This window comes from Centruroides sculpturatus, unplaced genomic scaffold (assembly GCF_000671375.1).
Source record: "Centruroides sculpturatus isolate CEXI.00-Female unplaced genomic scaffold, Cexi_2.0 scaffold1088, whole genome shotgun sequence".
NCBI lineage: Eukaryota > Metazoa > Arthropoda > Arachnida > Scorpiones > Buthidae > Centruroides > Centruroides sculpturatus.
Window position 1 is genome coordinate 10861 of NW_019385342.1, and position 18850 is coordinate 29710.

The 18850-nt window shown below is 32.8% G+C and overlaps 1 protein-coding gene and 1 long non-coding RNA gene across 2 annotated transcripts; both read right to left on the reverse strand.

The window, feature by feature from the left end:
- Window positions 1–209: 209 nt before the first annotated feature.
- On the reverse strand, window positions 210–4023 carry LOC111637889. The gene is made up of 5 exons (XR_002758754.1): window positions 3967–4023; window positions 3782–3801; window positions 3295–3333; window positions 437–469; window positions 210–230 (listed from the first exon to the last, which is right to left on the reverse strand). It is a non-coding gene; the product is annotated as an uncharacterized LOC111637889 (long non-coding RNA).
- Window positions 4024–4544: 521 nt separating this feature from the next.
- Window positions 4545–17095, reverse strand: LOC111637879 (PE-PGRS family protein PE_PGRS26-like). Its single transcript, XM_023383472.1, has 10 exons — window positions 16556–17095; window positions 15912–15931; window positions 14494–14514; window positions 13961–13987; window positions 13817–13843; window positions 12820–12858; window positions 11843–11863; window positions 8545–9652; window positions 4819–4987; window positions 4545–4662 (listed from the first exon to the last, which is right to left on the reverse strand). Exons 1-10 carry the CDS (start codon window positions 16602–16604, stop codon window positions 4545–4547), a joined length of 1599 nt encoding a protein of 532 aa, XP_023239240.1. The 5' UTR covers window positions 16605–17095.
- Window positions 17096–18850: the final 1755 nt, after the last annotated feature.

The window sequence follows — 18850 nt, forward strand, 5'->3', positions numbered from 1 at the left end:
GTTGAAGTGAAGCGTGTAAGAAGTTACTACTTAAATATATGTTATTACTAATAATAAATAATGATAACATTCTAAATAACTCAATACGGGTAGCAAATTTTATCACAATTTAGATTAATATTTCGATTTAGATGTATAACTATACACTAAGATATAAACAAAAAAAAAAATATTATAGAATAATAATAGGTATGTCTATTTACCGTAAAACCTCCACCTCCAGGGGTTGGCTATAAATATAATAAAGATTAAATTAATAAATTAAAGTATAGTAGACGAAATAAAAAGTATATAATTACTATATATATAATTCTGCAATGAGTTGCATAACTTATTATATTATTTACTTATTATATATCTTTGGATAGATAAATATCTCAAAAATATACGGTAATTTCTAATGTAAACAACTTAATATATGAAAAATGGTACTTACCATGGGACGTCTATCATAGGGTATACCAAATCCCTAAAAATAGTTTAATATTAATAGATACATAGTACAGATTTATTAAAACTGCGTGTTTATAATTAAATTTTTATACTATATTATACCTAAATAATTATATTTTTAATTTATTTAATTTAAGGAATGTGCTCTCCATCTCAAATTCGTAGTGTCTTGCTCCTGTTCATCATACTTTCCTGATATCAACAGAGTGATGCCACTTATGTAACTCTGTTCTGGTTAAAACATTGAAATGGAAATCATGAGACTTCCGAAGGTTTATACAAGGTGCGTCTGAAAAGTTCGGTGAATGGTCCCATAGTTGAATAACCGTGCTGGTTAGGATGTTGCGCTCACGCAGAAGTAGTTAGAGACTTGCCAACTAGTGGCCCCTAACATGGAAATCGAGACAGCTAAACGGAAGTGCGCGCAACAAACAATGCAACACAGTCAGTATGAGAAGGAGTGTCACTGCGAAATGGAGCAAAGCGTGAACATCAAGTTTTGCTTCAAATTAGGCAAAACGGCTACAGAGACACATGAAATGTTAGTGAAAGTGTATGGTGTGAAAGCAGTGAGTAAAAAGTGTGTTTTTGAATGGTTTAAACGCTCTGGTCGACCGTCAACAAGCACAACTCCAGACAACATCGAATGAGTGCGATGGATGCTTGCGGATGATCGGCGCATATTAAGAGCTCACACTGTCCTTGTTTATCTTCAAATCTTCTGCTATCATTCCCAAAGACAGGCGCTGATCATCCGCAAGCATCCGTCGCACTCATTCGATGTTGTCTGGAGTTGTGCTTGTTGACGGTCGACCAGAGCGTTTAAACCATTTAAAAACACACTTTTTACTTACTGCTTTCACACCATACACTTTCACTAACATTTCATGCGTCTCCGTCGCCGTTTTGCCTAATTTGAAGCAAAACTTGGTGTTCATGCGTTGCTCCATTTCGCAGTGACACTCCTTCTCACTGACAAACAATTCAACACTGGCTGTGTTGCATTGTTTGTTGCGCGCACTTCCGTTTAACTGTTTTGATTTCGATGTTAGAGGCCACTAGTTGGCAAGTCTCTCACTGCGTGAGCGCAACATCCTAACCAGCACGGTTATTCAACTATGGGACCATTCATCGAACTTTTCAGACGCACCTTGTATATAATTAATCTGGACCTCTTGCCTTGAATATCTCTGTATCTTGTCTTGATATTCATCCATCTAATACCCATTCTAGAGATTAGAAAAGACAGACAGACAGATAAGAGTGGAAATTTATATTTATCATTTTACGAATATTTTTAATTTCTGTGCACTGAACACGAAAATAAAGTTAAAATTTTTCACGTAAGGTTTTCGAGTTGTGATCTTATAGATGAGGAACTTAATGTTAAAATACAGATATTTGGAGACTCAAAAGTTATACGGCTGTTACTGGGATTTCAGGGTAGTTCTACCAAATATTGTTTGTTTTCTTTGTCTTTGGTAGAAACGAAAAATGATTTTATGGCCTCAGAGAGATGAATTTGTTCCAGACCAAGCTAACGTAAAGAATATATCTCTAATTAATCCCCAAAAAAAGTCTTGTTACCCCATTGCATATAAAACTTGAATTAATAAAAACCTTCGTCAAAGCACTAGCTAAAGAAGGAATTGCTTTATCAAAACTATAGTAAAATGAGTTTTGAAATGTCTCTTAAACTACTTTTTACATTCGCATTGAAATTTTTCCCCAAAAATTTTAGTGTCATCAGTGATGAATGAGCATGGGGTTCCACTAAAATATCCAAACAATGAAACAATAGTATCAAAACAGGTGAGATCCTAAAATGATGAGAGACTATTGCTGGTTCCTTTTGGGAGAAAGTAAAATGAAAATAAGCATTTGCAAAAAAGTAAAAAAGTAATTGGTCTGCAATTTGAAAAAATTGTAAACTTATAAATTCCCACTGTCTTTCCTTAATCTCGAGAACGGAGTTAGGTGAAATTCGAGACCAGATGTGGAAAGATTGGGGTAGGAGGCCCCGATTAACTATATATGAACTTCCGATTCAAATCGAAAATCATGTTATTTCAATTTAAAATTTTCCCCTGAAAAAAGTTAGATATATCACCGGCATGACTCTGATAACAAGGAAAGTATGATGTACTGTACATGGGCTTGCTAACAAAAATAATATGAAAGCTTATATAGGGGCAAGACACTACTAATTTGAGGTGAAGAACAAACCGATATATTTTAAATTAAAATAAATTAAAAGTATGATTGTCATATTCGTGAAAAGTGTGCTTTATAGACCCCTATAAATCCACTTTAATACCCACTTTCAGTCGCATTAATTTTTTTATTTGTTGAGTAGTGTAATCAAGGTTACCAAGTTGGCAATTCCTACTAAATTTGGTAGGAAATTTCGAGGGACAGTCTTATACAGTGTTGTGTTATAAATTACTGTACCTTTTTGAGGAAAGATAAAGAGAATAACAATATTCAATATGGTGCTTAAATTCGGCCGGGATATCGTGTAACATTTAGCTGAAAGGTATTCAAATTTAATAGGAAATGGAGTTTGAACTTGGTTGGAAAGCTTGTCTACGACAAGAGAACAATGCCGGTAATACTCTAATTCGTTACTGCCGGATTACTGAGCGTTTCGAATTAGCCAACTGCCGGATTACCGAAAAGTGCACTATTCATAACAAATATTTCGCGTAAAATAAAGGATAGAAAATTTTCAGTATTCGTTATAATCGTCAAACATAAAAAAATTCAATAAATATTTACACATAAATATTAATTAAGGATATTTTTTTACCGAAAATTAAAATAATTTTAAAAAGTATTTACCGAAGGGCGACTTCCGGAATACCATCCATCCCCGTACCCCTAAGAATTAAAATGATGCAAAAAAATTATATTATCAAATTACAACGAAAGAAATATTTCGTGAAATATTACTCTCGAACGAAAAACATAACGTAAAAATTACGATTTGTTCTTATTAGTGAAGTGTTAATAGTAATTACTTCTTAATTTTATATGTTGTGTATTGAGTTAATAGAGTTATCTTACTCCATTAATTCAATACACAACATCTAAAATTTTGCAATACAAAGATTTGTCACCCGAGAAAACTTTACAGAAACTTGTCCCTTATTTACGTGTTAGGCACGTGAAGAAGACTCGAAAAATTCCACGTGCCAGCCCGTTGGAGAGGCATGAACACGCGACCTAACTACCAATACCGAGTGTTTTTAGACACTAAGGATATCCTTTAGGAAGAATTTTTATCTGTTAAATTTTGAACGAAAAAAATTCATTTTTATTTACTCACACTCCTTTCGAAGTTCGTGCCTATAATGAAAACATATAACACTATAAAAATCTGACAAACTATAATAAAATTATAAAACATAATTCTGAAATATTAACAATTATAAAACACTGAAATCCATTTTAAATAACTCATTGTGTTTAGTGATATTTATATTAATATATTAAACTATTCAAAATACTAACCGTGAATAATGCAGATGGCAGGTAGGACCAGTAACACAGTGTATTGCATCTTCAAATATATATACAATAAACGAGATAAGGAAGTGAAATAAAGGAATATTAGCAGAAATTACGTAGCGAATTTACAAAAAAAAATCCTTTTATTTTATTGGATAATAATTAAATATAACATTACTTCCTCAATCTTGTTTGATGAACCTGCTCAACGGAATCGAATAAAATTAACTACCAGTCGACCCCCCTATAACACTATTGATTATTCCGTTTTATATGAATTCCATGTTGTGCGAGTCACTTAGATTTTACAAATACATGTGCCGGGCTGTGAACGGCTCACATATTTGTAAAATCTAAGTGACTCGTACAACATGGAATTCATATAAAACAGAATAATCAACAGTGTNTAAAGCAATCATTCCATCATAAATTTAAGAAATTATATTACTTGAATTATTTTAATTTAATGTAAAGGGACTTACACTTAAACAGTAAAAGTTTTGAACGTAAACGTATTTTAATATTTTTCGTTATTACATACAAATTCTAAAACAAAGATGAGTATTTATGTATAAATCAGATTAATTTGTGTGAAAATTCCTTAGAGGTATAGAGATGCCTTCTGTCTGGCCTTTAACGTTAGGCCTTCTGGCCTTCTCATCAACATTAGTATTACGAGTATGTATTATAATAAAATATCTTTAAATCATATAAACGTAAAATTATGCTTAAAATAAATTGTATAATGAGCAAAAAAATATAATTACTTACTGGAAAAGGAAATCCTGGTCGCTATGAAAGGTTAAATATTTATTATATAATAATAATAATATACAGTCGACCCCCCTATAATACTGTTTATTATTCCCTCCACCATTTTCATAAGGACCACCGTTTCCTCCTTGAGGTCTATCATTTCCTCCATTTCCGTCAGGACCACCGTTCTCTCCTTGAGGTCTATCATTTCCGTAAGGACCTCCGTTTCCTCCTTGAGGTCTACCATTTCCTCCATTTCCGTCAGGACCTCCGTTTGTTTCAGTTAAGACAGTTGGATACACAGCAGGTGATAAAATAAAACACACAGTTTCCTATTAGTTTAGTAGTTGTGATAAAATTAAAAATGAGGTAAAAAGTAAAAAGTATTTTCTTGAAATGAAATGTGTAAGATATTTCTTCAAGGAAAATTGATTTAAATTTGTTATTTGTATTATTTCAATTAAAGTTTAAATTAATCCCTTTCCCTTTACAGTCGACCATTTTGTGTAGGACATAGGGCCGTAATCTGTAGGTTGTTATATCAGTGTTTTAAGGTGTGTGAGTGTTATATAAGGTGTTAACGTTTCAGTTTAGATCTAAATCTAAGTCAGATTAGGAATTAATTGTCCTTCAAATTCAGATAAATATACAACTCTGTGTTGGGGATTAAATAAGTCTTTCTTGATTAGTTGCAAGTAAACAAGTACGTGCGTAGAAAATGGCGGAAATACGAATAGAAAGCAGCGTATTTCGTAATTTTAACACCTTCGGAAAGTAGTATTACTGGAATTGTTTTAAGATAATATTAGAAAATAAAAAGACAAATGCTACTTTTTCCAAACTGAAGAGATATCTGCATAGTAGGCAAAGAGTATAATGGTATTTAAGGTGTCACGCCAAACAAAACAATTGAAGGATTGTTATAAAAATCTAAAAAAAGCACAAAAAAAATTGTCTTTGTTTAAACAGTTGGATGGAAACTATCGATATCGACGGAAACGGATGGATTGGGAGAAAAATTACTTTCTACAGGAGTCTAAAACAGCCCTTAGAAAATAACTTAGATATAACGAGTAATTATCTATTGTGCCATCGTTACAATGCCGGAATTTTAATCATATTTTTAATTTTTTTAACATAAAATATATGCTCTCTGCCTCAAATTAGTAGTGGCTCGCCCCTGTATATCATACTTTTCCTGTTAGCAAAGAAGTTTGTACTGTATATAGTTAATCGGGCATCCTTCGGGCAAGAGAATACATTGAGAGTGTCAATGTATTCCAGCATGTGTTTGTTTCTAGCGCTAAATATGTTTTAATATTTTGTAATATTTTCCTAATTTCTTTCATTAAGTTTGGTGTTATATTGTTTTTAATGTATTATGCTAACCTTCTAAGTTGTCTAATTTTGTTTATTTATTTCTAGACTTAGACAGGCTTATGATTTGCCTGTGTTTTAAATGCTCTCTGTTTGTGATTATAATTTACGGACTTGGTACGAAGTACAGTGAGTACATCAAAATAAATTAATGAATATATATCCGAAAGTGTTCATTCTGATTAAATATATTTTGGTAATATTTGTTTATTTGAATAGTGTAAGATTTCTATCTTGTATATTCAGTGAGTTTTCTCGAAATAAATCTGTGAACATGTTAGTTAATACTGTGTTTATTTGTTTTATTTGTGTACGTCTTCTTGAGTGTTGTAACAGAATTGCTGGATAAGCAGTTTGGCTCAGATAGTGTGTTTATAGGCTAGTGCTGGGTTCTCCACAGGTTGTCAAGGATAGACATGGTTAAGACATTTATAAAACACCTCAAAGCTGTCCACTTTTCTTTTTTTTTCTTTCTATGATCTTTACTAGCATGTATGGTCTCCTGGAAACCTATGCTTTTGCCATCATTTCTCTACGGTTCATTGTATCTACTGAGCTTTCTCACAACTCGACATGGGAGTAACTAGCGAGAAACATATTATCATTATTTACTATGCTAAAGATTTTTCTTGTGTCTTGTTGTGTTTAAACCAATGACGATTTATTGATAGTTAGTTGTATATAAATGAATTATTGTATTACAGAATTGTACACATTTGCAATACAAGAATAACATAATAAAGTAAAATTTACGTTTATAATAAAGGGGTCATACAAGAGAAAGAGTCATACTGTGAAGAGAAGAGCAGAGAGAGAGAGAATAGAAAAGTTTACATTAAACGTTTTATACACTAGACATTACCAATTTAATTGCACGCGATATTAGTTACACTGGTATAATAACACAGGCATACAGAATTAATTATTGATTTTATTTTCTAGTTATATACTGTATAATACATTCATTATAAATTAATACTTCATGTTTATAACAATGCCTACATTCTTCTGTAGTTGTTGTTTTCATAATTTCAAAATTCGAAGCACTTCTGAAATGTACCATAAACTATAATTAATAATTTAGTCGAATTATTTTAAAAATTTATAAAATAAATCGTAATTTCAAAAAGATTTCTGCTAGATTCTACTTGTTAGAATTTTGTTTTAGATTTATCTGACTACACCTGATCTATCTAGGGAAAAAAACCCATAAAAGTTAACACATAGACACATAGATTGCCGGATGTTCTTATAGCTTCCATTTTGTTTTCTTTTTTACTCTCTCCTCCCTATTGCACATACAGACCCTTTTCTCCATACTTATTATGGGTTCAGCCTGCCCACAAGTACGTATTTTCCTTAAACACTATTACCCTCAGGACATATCCTTCATATATATAAAAGGAAACATCTACCTAATTTTCTACCATTCTCTTCACATTCTCTGCCTTATAAAATAGTAAAACATTTTTAAAAGACAATAATTTCGATAAATTTAAATACAGTAGTATATTAAACGAGCAATGCTCTCAATTTTAGTAATTTCTTGCCCCTGCATATTATACTTTTCCTATTAACAATAAAGTCATACTGACATTATTTAACTTATGGAAAAATATTTGACCTATTCTGACCCTAACTCAGATATTAAAGAAGACGGACCGAATTAGAAAATTGCAGTCCCATAATAATTTAGCATAAATTTATACAGATTTAAACAAGTATCTCACTTCTATTTATACTCAATTAATTAAAAATTAACTTTAAATTATTATTTTAAAAAAATTACTGTAAATTGTAGACCATTTCCGTCAGTCGAAGCCTGTATAACAAATGACAAATCAATTATTATATATTGATTGAAAATAGTTTCAAAGTATATTTGTGTACAAATAAAATAAACGTTACATTGCCGGTTGGCTTGAATTATATTCTCTATTTTCACGTGGAACCTAAGTGAAATATACAAACAGTCAAAACAGATCTCTTGATGTACAGTATATTATTTAATATTTATATTTGAAAGTTGTATTTCTAAAACTAAAACGTCGATTATAGAAAAAATTTTCATTTACCTCTATTTTCTTTAGCGTATTTACTGTTTGTACTATTTCCTCCATTTTCGTAAGGACCACCATTTTCTCTATTTCCTTCGGGATTTTCATTTCTTTCGTGTGGGCCACCACTTCCTCCATTTTCGTGATAGCCAGTATTTCCATTGTTTTCGTTTGGACCATCATTTTCACCAGGACCGATATTTCCAGCATTTCCGTACGGACTACCGCCTCCACCATTTTCATAAGGACCATCGTTTCCTCCTTGAGGTCTATCATTTCCTCCATTTCCGTCAGGACCTCCGTTCTCTCCTTGAGGTCTATCATTTCCTCCACTTCCGTCAGGACCACCGTTCTCTCCTTGAGGTCTCATTTCCTCCATTTCCGTCAGGACCTCCGTTCTCTCCTTGAGGTCTATCATTTCCTCCATTTCCGTCAGGACCTCCGTTCTCTCCTTGAGATCTATCATTTCCTCCATTTCCGTCAAGACCACCGTTTCCTCCTTCAGGTCTATCATTTCCGTAAGGACTATCATTTCCTCCTTGAGGTCCACCATTTCCTCCATTTCCACCAAAACCTTCGTTTCCTCCTTGAGGTCTATCATTTCCTCCATTTTCGACAGGACCGTCGTTTCCTGCTTGAGGTCTATCATTTCCTCCATTTCCGTCAGGACCCCCGTTTCCTCCTTGAGGTCTATCATTTCCGTCAGGACCACCGTTCTCTCCTTGAGGTCTATCATTTCCGTAAGGACCACCGTTTCCTTCTTGAGGTCTACCATTTCCTCCATTTCCGTCAGGACCTCCGTTTCCTCCTTGAGGTCTATCATTTCCTCCATTTCCGTCAGGACCTCCGTTCTCTCCTTGAGATCTATCATTTCCTCCATTTCCGTCAAGACCACCGTTTCCTCCTTCAGGTCTATCATTTCCGTAAGGACTATCATTTCCTCCTTGAGGTCCACCATTTCCTCCATTTCCACCAAAACCTTCGTTTCCTCCTTGAGGTCTATCATTTCCTCCATTTTCGACAGGACCGTCGTTTCCTGCTTGAGGTCTATCATTTCCTCCATTTCCGTCAGGACCCCCGTTTCCTCCTTGAGGTCTATCATTTCCGTCAGGACCACCGTTCTCTCCTTGAGGTCTATCATTTCCGTAAGGACCACCGTTTCCTTCTTGAGGTCTACCATTTCCTCCATTTCCGTCAGGACCGCCGTTTCCTCCTTGAGGTCTATCATTTCCGTAAGGACAGCCGTTTCCTCCTGGAGGTCTACCATTTCCTCCATTTCCGTCAGGACCTCCGTTTCCTCCTTGAGGTCTACCATTTCCTCCATTTCCGTAAGGACAGCCGTTTCCTCCTGGAGGTCTACCATTTCCGTAAGGATTGCCGTTCCAACCATTTCCTCCATTTGCGAAAGGACCTCCATTCCATCCTTGAGGTCTACCATTTCCGAAAGGACCTCCGTTCCATCCTTGCGGTCCACCATTTCCTCCATTTTCTTGGGAGTGCTAGATAAATGCAAAAGTTTTAGAAAACGGTAAACAAACAACAATAGAAATGACTTTGTTTTTCACTATGAATACATAGAAGTTGAATGAAAGCAGATACTTTTAAATAGTGTAATGTATAGACAAGTCTCTACAGATAACACTCAGGTTATCTTGAATTTACCTTCATTTTGTTTATGCTGCATTACATTAAATTATATGTTATACTTCTAGTTTTGGATTAATATCTGCATTACCGCATGATTGACTCAAGAATTGTAAGTAATATTTTTATACAGTAGTGTCCCGACTTAGTGCTGACTGAGATGGTGGACGAGTTCCCAAACATGACGAGTTTTATGGAATTTCGAGTTATCGAGAATCGAGTTTTCGGAACTGTATTTCACTATAATTGCTTTTTATAGTAGAAAACAGTTCACTAATTTTAAATGTAAAATTAGTGAACTTTAAAGTAAAAAGATTTCATCACTTTTTAGCAAACAAAAAAACAATGTAATTTTTTAAATTGTTTCCACTATTCTTCATATATATATATATTCATAATTTTATTCTTGATATCAGAAATAGGCTACAATAGAATAGGATTGACGGAATAGGACAAGACAGCACTTGTGGGAGATCTGTCAATGGATTGCTTTCCGGGAAGACGTTCTATGGGAAACTTTCCCCTGTTCTGATGTTAGATACGTTAAGAAATTCCGGAAAATTCCACATAGCTAGTCTGTGGATAAAGTGATAACCCGGGACTAATTACAATAACCAATTGTTTAGTGGTTTCATACACTCGATCATCGTTGGATTGATATCAGGAAACTGAATAAGTCCAATTACGTGAACATAGCATTACTTATTCTTGATCCTCAACAGTTACATCATAACAGTCTTGAAAATAAAGAAAAATTTATTTTTTACTTTTTCTGTCCTATGGATACTAAAAGGATCTCTTTTCCATACCCATCGTGGGTTCAACCAGGCTCCACAATGGGCGGTCGGGTGATGAAGAAGAGGATTCGACGTATCGGAATAGATTACTAGAAAAAAATTAAGGTGTTGCTCACCCGGATTCCCTCTCTGAGTGTTTTGGAACAAGGATCAAATTGTAAAAGGATAAGGATCAAACTAAACAAATTACGGTAGAAATTCGCTAATTCGGCATCTACGGGACAAGATCAGTGCTAAATTATTGAACGTTCTTGTATTTTCATAAAATTTTATATGTAATTCGAATGGACCAGATATCCTTATACATTTTTTTTTACCAAAGCACTCTGCTGTCTATTCTTTAATTAGCCTGAAGATGGTGTAGTGCCTGATTGTACTCTATTGCGACTGATTGAAATCTCTGCAGAAATATTAATTAAGACGTTACTGCACAAAATCAACATTCACAATGATTATTGGGCATATAATATCATGTTACTTGCCATCTTTAATGCGTTTAAAATCAGAATATAAAGCACAGACTAAATAAAAAAAACAACTAGATCGCCATTAACATAAATGCTGTCTGAGTCTATTCAAAACTAATAACTCATTTAACTGTCTATTTTAATAATATGACATAAAACAATTATTTTCCAAGCATGTTTTGTTTTTTAATCCATGGTTTTCAGTTCACCATGCGCTAAAAAAATTTTTGACTACGGAATATAATGCATATTATTATCGTGTACTGTAGTTCCAGAGTATTGGTTACTTTTGAAAAAATGCCGGATTAACATACTTTTGATTAATTAAAGTTAGCCAGATAGCCTTGTTGTTTGATTCAGCCATATTGTGGACAAATAGTCATGGCCTATAGTACAGTAAATGATGCATTGCATTCATAAAGCAATCATTCCATCATAAATTTAAGAAATTATATTACTTGAATTATTTTAATTTAATGTAAAGGGACTTACACTTAAACAGTAAAAGTTTTGAACGTAAACGTATTTTAATATTTTTCGTTATTACATACAAATTCTAAAACAAAGATGAGTATTTATGTATAAATCAGATTAATTTGTGTGAAAATTCCTTAGAGGTATAGAGATGCCTTCTGTCTGGCCTTTAACGTTAGGCCTTCTGGCCTTCTCATCAACATTAGTATTACGAGTATGTATTATAATAAAATATCTTTAAATCATATAAACGTAAAATTATGCTTAAAATAAATTGTATAATGAGCAAAAAAATATAATTACTTACTGGAAAAGGAAATCCTGGTCGCTATGAAAGGTTAAATATTTATTATATAATAATAATAATATACAGTCGACCCCCCTATAATACTGTTTATTATTCCGTTTTATATGAATTCCATGTTGTACGAGTCACTTAGATTTTACAAATAGGTGAGCGTTCACAGCCTGGCACACGTATTTGTAAAATCTATGTGACTCGTACAACATGGAATACATATAAAACTAAATTATCGACAGTGTTATAGGACGGTCAACTGTATTTTTATGCACTATCGCACTACGAAACTTTTAAAGGCAAAAAGAGACTACACAGGGTAAAGAATTATCCTACAAATAAGATATACAATATATGTTTTACATTTTGTGTATGTGTACAGTTCTGTGTGTGTTTTCAACATGTCAGGAATGAAATATAAACACGTTACTCTTTCATTAAATGGAAAATTCGCAGNTAAAACTAGACACCAACAAATGCCGAAATTCTATCGGGCTAGTTTAAGGCTAATTACTAAATGAACCAATTACGTAACCAATTTGGCTCTAGAGGTAAACATTAGGCGCCATCTCGTATTAACATTAATAATTATAAATTAATTAATTAATTTAAATAATTTAGAATTTATATCGGGTCTAGCGATATTGTTTATATATTAATTCCAATATATATTTTCATAGCAAATTAGTTATGAGCAATCTTTTAAGAGAGTTGCATTTCGGAAGGATTTTCTATGAAAAACTGGCCCCTTTTCAGGTATTTAGACACGTGATCCGGAAAACTCCACGTGGCCAAGCTTGAATCCTCCACCATCTATGTTCAGTGGAATTATCCACTAATTTGCTGATAGGAAAAATATACTATTGGTATATCTTCTATCCTATCAGCTTATAGTCGATAACAGTTAGGTTTTCGACATCTTTCATAATTTACAATTGTCATAATTATTTGTAATTAGATAATATGAAACAATTATATAAACTTACCATAGGAAGAAAATTAACACCTCCAGGTCTACCAAATTCCTGAGTTAAAAAATTTTAAGTATGAAACTTAAATACAAATCATACATCAAAGATGACAAATTAATAAACGATGGTTTATTTAAAGTAATGAAGATAAAATATCACAAAAGTAGAAAGTAAGAAACTTAAAGGAAATACAGTAGAGCGTCGATTATCCGAATCAATTGGGGACTGGGGTTGTTCGGAAGATCGATGTTACGGATAACTGATTATGTGCGAAAAAATATATTAATTTATCCCATCTTGACATTTTTCTCCGTTGCGTGTCGCTTCGCGTTGAATTTTCGTCGATGTTAAGCCTAACGAAGACTATTGTATCGTTAAAAATTACTTTTTTATTTTGTACGAACAAAATATATATATTGAAAAATATAAAAACAATAAAAAATTATACTTCAGATGTTAATTTAGTATCAAAAACGTAAAATATTTGATTAGCCCAAGACATAGCCAAAGATTGCAGCGCTACAGCACTGGCGAAAATTTAAATTTGCCGACTGAAATTCTTTCGGATGATTGACGTTTCGGATGATTGACTTTCGGATAATCGACGCTCTACTGTAATTACAAAAAATACTAATAAATATTTTAAAGCATACTCGTATATATATATATATATATATTGTTTAACACATGAATTTCTCTATAATGTATTGTGTATCTCTTGTAACTAGAAGAATGTTTACACCATGTTCGCATTTGGTAAAACAAAATATAAATAGTTCTTATTATAAATCGAATATATTTTATTAATACATTTCTAACCCAATTTATTTAGAAAGAATTTCGTATAATAATTTGTATTTCAATTAATTTATCAAAGTTCAAAGTTCATTTGATTGTCGGGAATCGAAGTTTTCATAAATTTAATGCTCGTGATTTACATTAAATTGAGTGAAATAGTAATTTTTCATATAATAATAACATATTACAATAAATAAACTTCTTAACTTCTTACCCCGGGAAAAAAGCTATCATCTGGACTCTAAAATAAAATTTTCAAATATATAAATGCATCGAATACAGAACTAGATTTTAAATTATAATAGTTATTGAATTATATTCAGAAGATAAAATTAAATTAATTAAAGTTTATACTTACTCCAAAATTCATATTTCCACCGCAACCCTATACAAAAATTATAATAAACATTTTAAAATCTGTAAAAAATCAAACTTAATTAAAAAATTAATTAATAATTTTAGTTTACCACTTAAAGTACTCGTGTTACAAGCTGATAATTAATTAATATTACGAAAGATGATATGAAACAGAAAATATGTTGGTTTGTACGCCATGCAATGACATTCAATCCAACCTATTTTCTGTTTTGTGCACTCCCAACTGCCATATACTCCCAATAAATACTCCCAATCCCAAAAAGACATGGGGATTGGATTGCATGGCGTCACGTAGAATAAGAACAGGGAGACAATCAAGAGAGAAGACGGACTCTCTATAAATAATCGACTCATATTCGGCGGAGACACAGAGATCTTCCAGGTGCATAGATGCCATAATAAGCTCTGAAGGACCCCTCCGTACAAGTCGAGAAATAAGTTCGGAGATAGGCTAATCCCCATAAAAATCATTTTTCTTTAATTAAAATTTATAAAAATCAAATTCATATTTACTCGGCCATTTCCTCTGCAGCGCTAAATAAAAAAAGAAAAGAATTTAATTAATGTTGTTTGATAAAAATAAACAAAACCAGTAAAAATTAATTATATTAAATCGTGTGGCAATTTTAATTAATCATATTTTTAATTTATTTAATTATATACTCATCACATGAAATTAGTAGTGGCTTGTCCTGTATTTCTCCTTTAACAATAGAGTTGTGCCTTTATCTATCTAACTCCTTTTAGGGTATAAGTTTTCAATTAAAATAACGTAATTTCCGGTTTACATCGAAAGTTCTTATATAGTTAATCTAGGGCCTCCTGCCCCTAGTATTTCCATATTTGGTTTTGACTTTCATTTATCTAACTCCATTTTCGAAATTAAGGAAAGACAAACAGACGGTCAAACTGATGAGAGTGGGAATTTGTAGATCTACAATTTTTTTTTCAAATTGCAACTCAATTAAATTTATTTATTATTATTAGATCGATCAAATAAATAATCTCTCATACAACACGGTTCGAAAATTGGTGAAATCCCCTGTATAAAATGTCACAATTTTTAAGTGCAAACACTGTCCTCATTCTATATTTTTTTAAATATACAATCAAGCATGTGTGTTGTCTCATATTTGCCCTTAGATTTTAGAATATTAAAACACAAATGCTGTGATACGCTTCTGACATTCCATGTAGAGCAGTTTAAAGCTCGCAAGTTCGAGAAAAGACATGTATGTTCAACATCATAACAAACTAAAACGCTTAAAATATGGACACTGAAACAGATGAGATGAGGTATTTCCTCTACTAAGTTCATAGAAACATGAAAACAAAATTAATAAAACAAGTAAAAAGTAATGTTTAATTTTTCTTTGTCTCTTTGTGAGCTGTGGGCACTAAGAAGGCCTCTTTATAAGTACAGACATGCAATAGGATGACTGCATGGTGAGGTACGGGCCCCGATATATCCAGGACAAAATGGAATAAATGGGATTAATGGACTAAAGCAATGAATTACATGGGCGATCTGTTAATGGGGACTGCTCCCGGAAAGACTTTCTATGGGGAAACTGGTCCCTATTTAAGTGTTCTTCGCCTGGACAACCAATTATTGAGAAGTGAACCCGCAACCAAATACCAGTGTTTACTAGTTTTACCCTCGACCATTGATGGGTTCACTGATGGGGACAGACTTGACACGAGAAACTCCTGGTGTTTTGTCGATTGTTCTAATTTGATCACAAGTCTTCCAGACTGACGTCTTAATCGCTTCGGCCTTACAGCGATTTGTGGTTATTTAACGATTAATACATCGGCTATTTTATAAACAACTTGTCATTAAAATATAGAAACAGAGAATGATTTTATCAAGTTTAAGTAAGTATACTACAGGTTTTCATCTCAATATAACAAACGCATTAATTACTTACTTTTCCTTCTGGCTTTCTGCCTACAAAAATACACAATATCAAAATTTTATTTCAGTAAAATTTGGTAAAAATTGTTGTAAATAAAAAATTCAAACTTATTATCAAAGAATATACGAAAATTTAATAAATTATATCGAAAATTTTGTCCAAAATTTTATAGACTATCCTAATTTGTATTGCACTGTTTTTATAAAGAATACTATAAAATACAAAATATTGCTTACATCACTTTCAGAATAAATAATTATATTAAACAAAAGGTGCCTCTAAGTCACGCACCATAGGCAAACTGTATTGTAATAGGATAGTTTCCCCTGATGGACATGGGCCAGTAGAATGGCCCAAGTAGTCTGACCTCAAACCTGTGGATTTTTACCTGAGGGATCACTCGAACGCCCTCGTTTATGAACAAATAACCATTTCACGTATGGCCAGAATCACGTTGACATATCAGGCTGAGATCCCTGCCTAATTGAAAGTATATAGAATAATTGGATCATTCGTCTGAATCTCTGTGTGAAACAAGACGGCAATCACAGAACATATTTTGCTTATGGTGCAAAAGTTATGAAACACAATGACTAATGAACATATTATGAAAACATATACAAGAATATCTTTCACTAATAAGCGCATTTACTTACCCTGGGTAATACAGAGCGCAGTCATCAGTAAGAGTGCAAAGGATTTCATACTCTGGATCTTTCACTATTGTGTTGTGAAAGAGAAGTGGAGATTATATAAAGGCTTAAAACATGCGTAGGAATTTCACTGGAAATCGATTTCGTGTTCGCTAAATTAATTATAAGGTTACAATACTTCCTTAATCTTATTTACTGAACCTGATTACATACTGTACAACGTTAGATCTCCAATTACAATGGAGCAGGCGATTGTATTTTAAGGGAATGCATATATATGAAAGGTGATTTTCATAAGTTATTGGATAATAAATGAAAATAATACGAATAATAAAAATATAAATTTATTAATTTAAATTAATCTGAGTAATATCAAGCACGTGTAAATAAAACAGACGGGAAACAAACTAACCACATTTTTCTAGAGAAAAACTGTAATACTAGGAAAAAAATTTTATTGTAGCATTAGGATCATTTGTGCGTGCATTAGCAGGCTGGCACGTGTAGTTTTCTGGGTTTTTTCATTTGTTTAACATCTAAATAGGGAACAATTTCCCGTAGAAAGTTTTAATTGGAGGCATCTCCCACAGTACTCCATATGCTGTATTGACTTATTCCATAATTCCACGTTGTGTTTGAAAAGAAGGCCCTATTATTGCCCACAAGAGCAATAATAGGGCCTTTTTATAAATACGAATATTACAAGATTTCATTTCTGACTCTTTCCACCCTGCGGGCAACAAAAAGCCTTTATACTAGTGGGTTTGGCCAGGCCAATAATGGTGGGGCTGGAAGGCAGAGACAAATATTACATTAATCCCTTCATCAGCCTTAATTAAATTAATTTGTATTATAAACGAATTTGTAATATTACATACTTTATTTTCTTGACTTATGGACTTATATAGTAATGATTTAAAGTAATATCATTTATTAAAAAAATTAAATTGTTGCTTTTATATTCAATACATGCCTCAAACAATGGCCACCTGTTAAAAGCGGCCATATTCTCTCAGGAATGTTTCTGTTTGAAATACATATAAGATAACCTGCAAACAACGGTCAATTTTTGTGTTTTAGTTAGTGGTCGTTGTTTGCAGGTTTCACTGTGTATTTAATACTGTATAGTACATTATATAACGTCAAACACATACCATATATACACTATATTAGGAAAAATAGAAACTGAATTGATGCCATTCATTTAGTAATGTGTCATTTAGAACAGAGAAATAAAATACCGATTACAGTGGCTGATTGGTTAAGGAACACTTTCACGAAAGATTTTTATGTTCGGACAACGAACACTTCACAGAACAAACACAAGAAGATGAGACGTAAAATAATGATTACCGATTGGTCTTTCCATGTATTCAGGCAACAAAAAAAAACTTTTCTGGGCGTGGGAGACGTCGACATCGACTCTCAACCCAGTATATACTAATAGTATTCCTCCGAACTTTAAAACGCTCCATTGTAATTCCAGCCTTCTTTTATTTTTCTGACAGAAACAATTATTTTATAGTATTCGCGAGTCTGTCGGGCGGGCACTCGTTGAGTTTTGCGTTGGTTTTTATTTTCGAAAGATAGTATAATAATAGCAAAAAAGTAGAGAGCGGGCAGAAGATATCTGACGTTGCTGGGTGGTATGGCTTGAATATGTCTACAGTAGGCCGCAGTTCAATCTTATCTAAGAAAGATACAGTATAATCAAGAAGTCTCGAGCAGCTAAAGGAGTAACAAAAATCACATCTGAGAAATAAAAAACATTGAAGTGCTCATAATGGAACCTGAAACGGATCTGAACGCCAAGAAACTCGGTATGTTTTCTTCTGAAAAAGAGGATTAATGCCGATATCTGCTATTAAAGATCCTTAGAAGAAGTGGGAGGATGTCAACAACGGTCTTAGAATGGCATCCAAACTAGGTTGAGGCTTGGGTATCTCTACAATTACTATGCTATTAATTACTTCTGAAATATCTCGAAGCATAGAGAAAAGCAATCGGCATTAGTCAGACTCTTTAATCCCCAGAAACAGAAATAAACATGACTAATAAAAATGCAAGACTGTGTATACATGCATTTTTATTATTACATATAAATAAACGTAGTAAGAAAGTAAATATATTTTTTTTATTTTTTGGAATCACCAGAACGAATTAATCAAATACCCATAAAAACCTATGGTAAACCGATCACTCACTGTATTCTTTTAGTTTGTTGAACGAAAGCATGTAGCGCCATCTCCGAACACAAATAATTACTAAAATTCAGCGGAAATAAAAATTCAGAATTGC

Coding starts and splice junctions, on each gene's coding strand:
- LOC111637879 (XM_023383472.1), bottom strand. CDS start 16,604: ATGAAATCCTTTGCACTCTTACTGATGACTGCGCTCTGTATTACCCAG. Junction 13,988..14,493: donor GCTGCAGAGGAAATGGCCGA/GTAAATATGAAT, acceptor ATTTTTGTATAG/GGTTGCGGTGGAAATATGAA. Junction 4,988..8,544: donor ACCTCAAGGAGAGAACGGAG/GTCCTGACGGAA, acceptor AAACAAACGGAG/GTCCTGACGGAAATGGAGGA.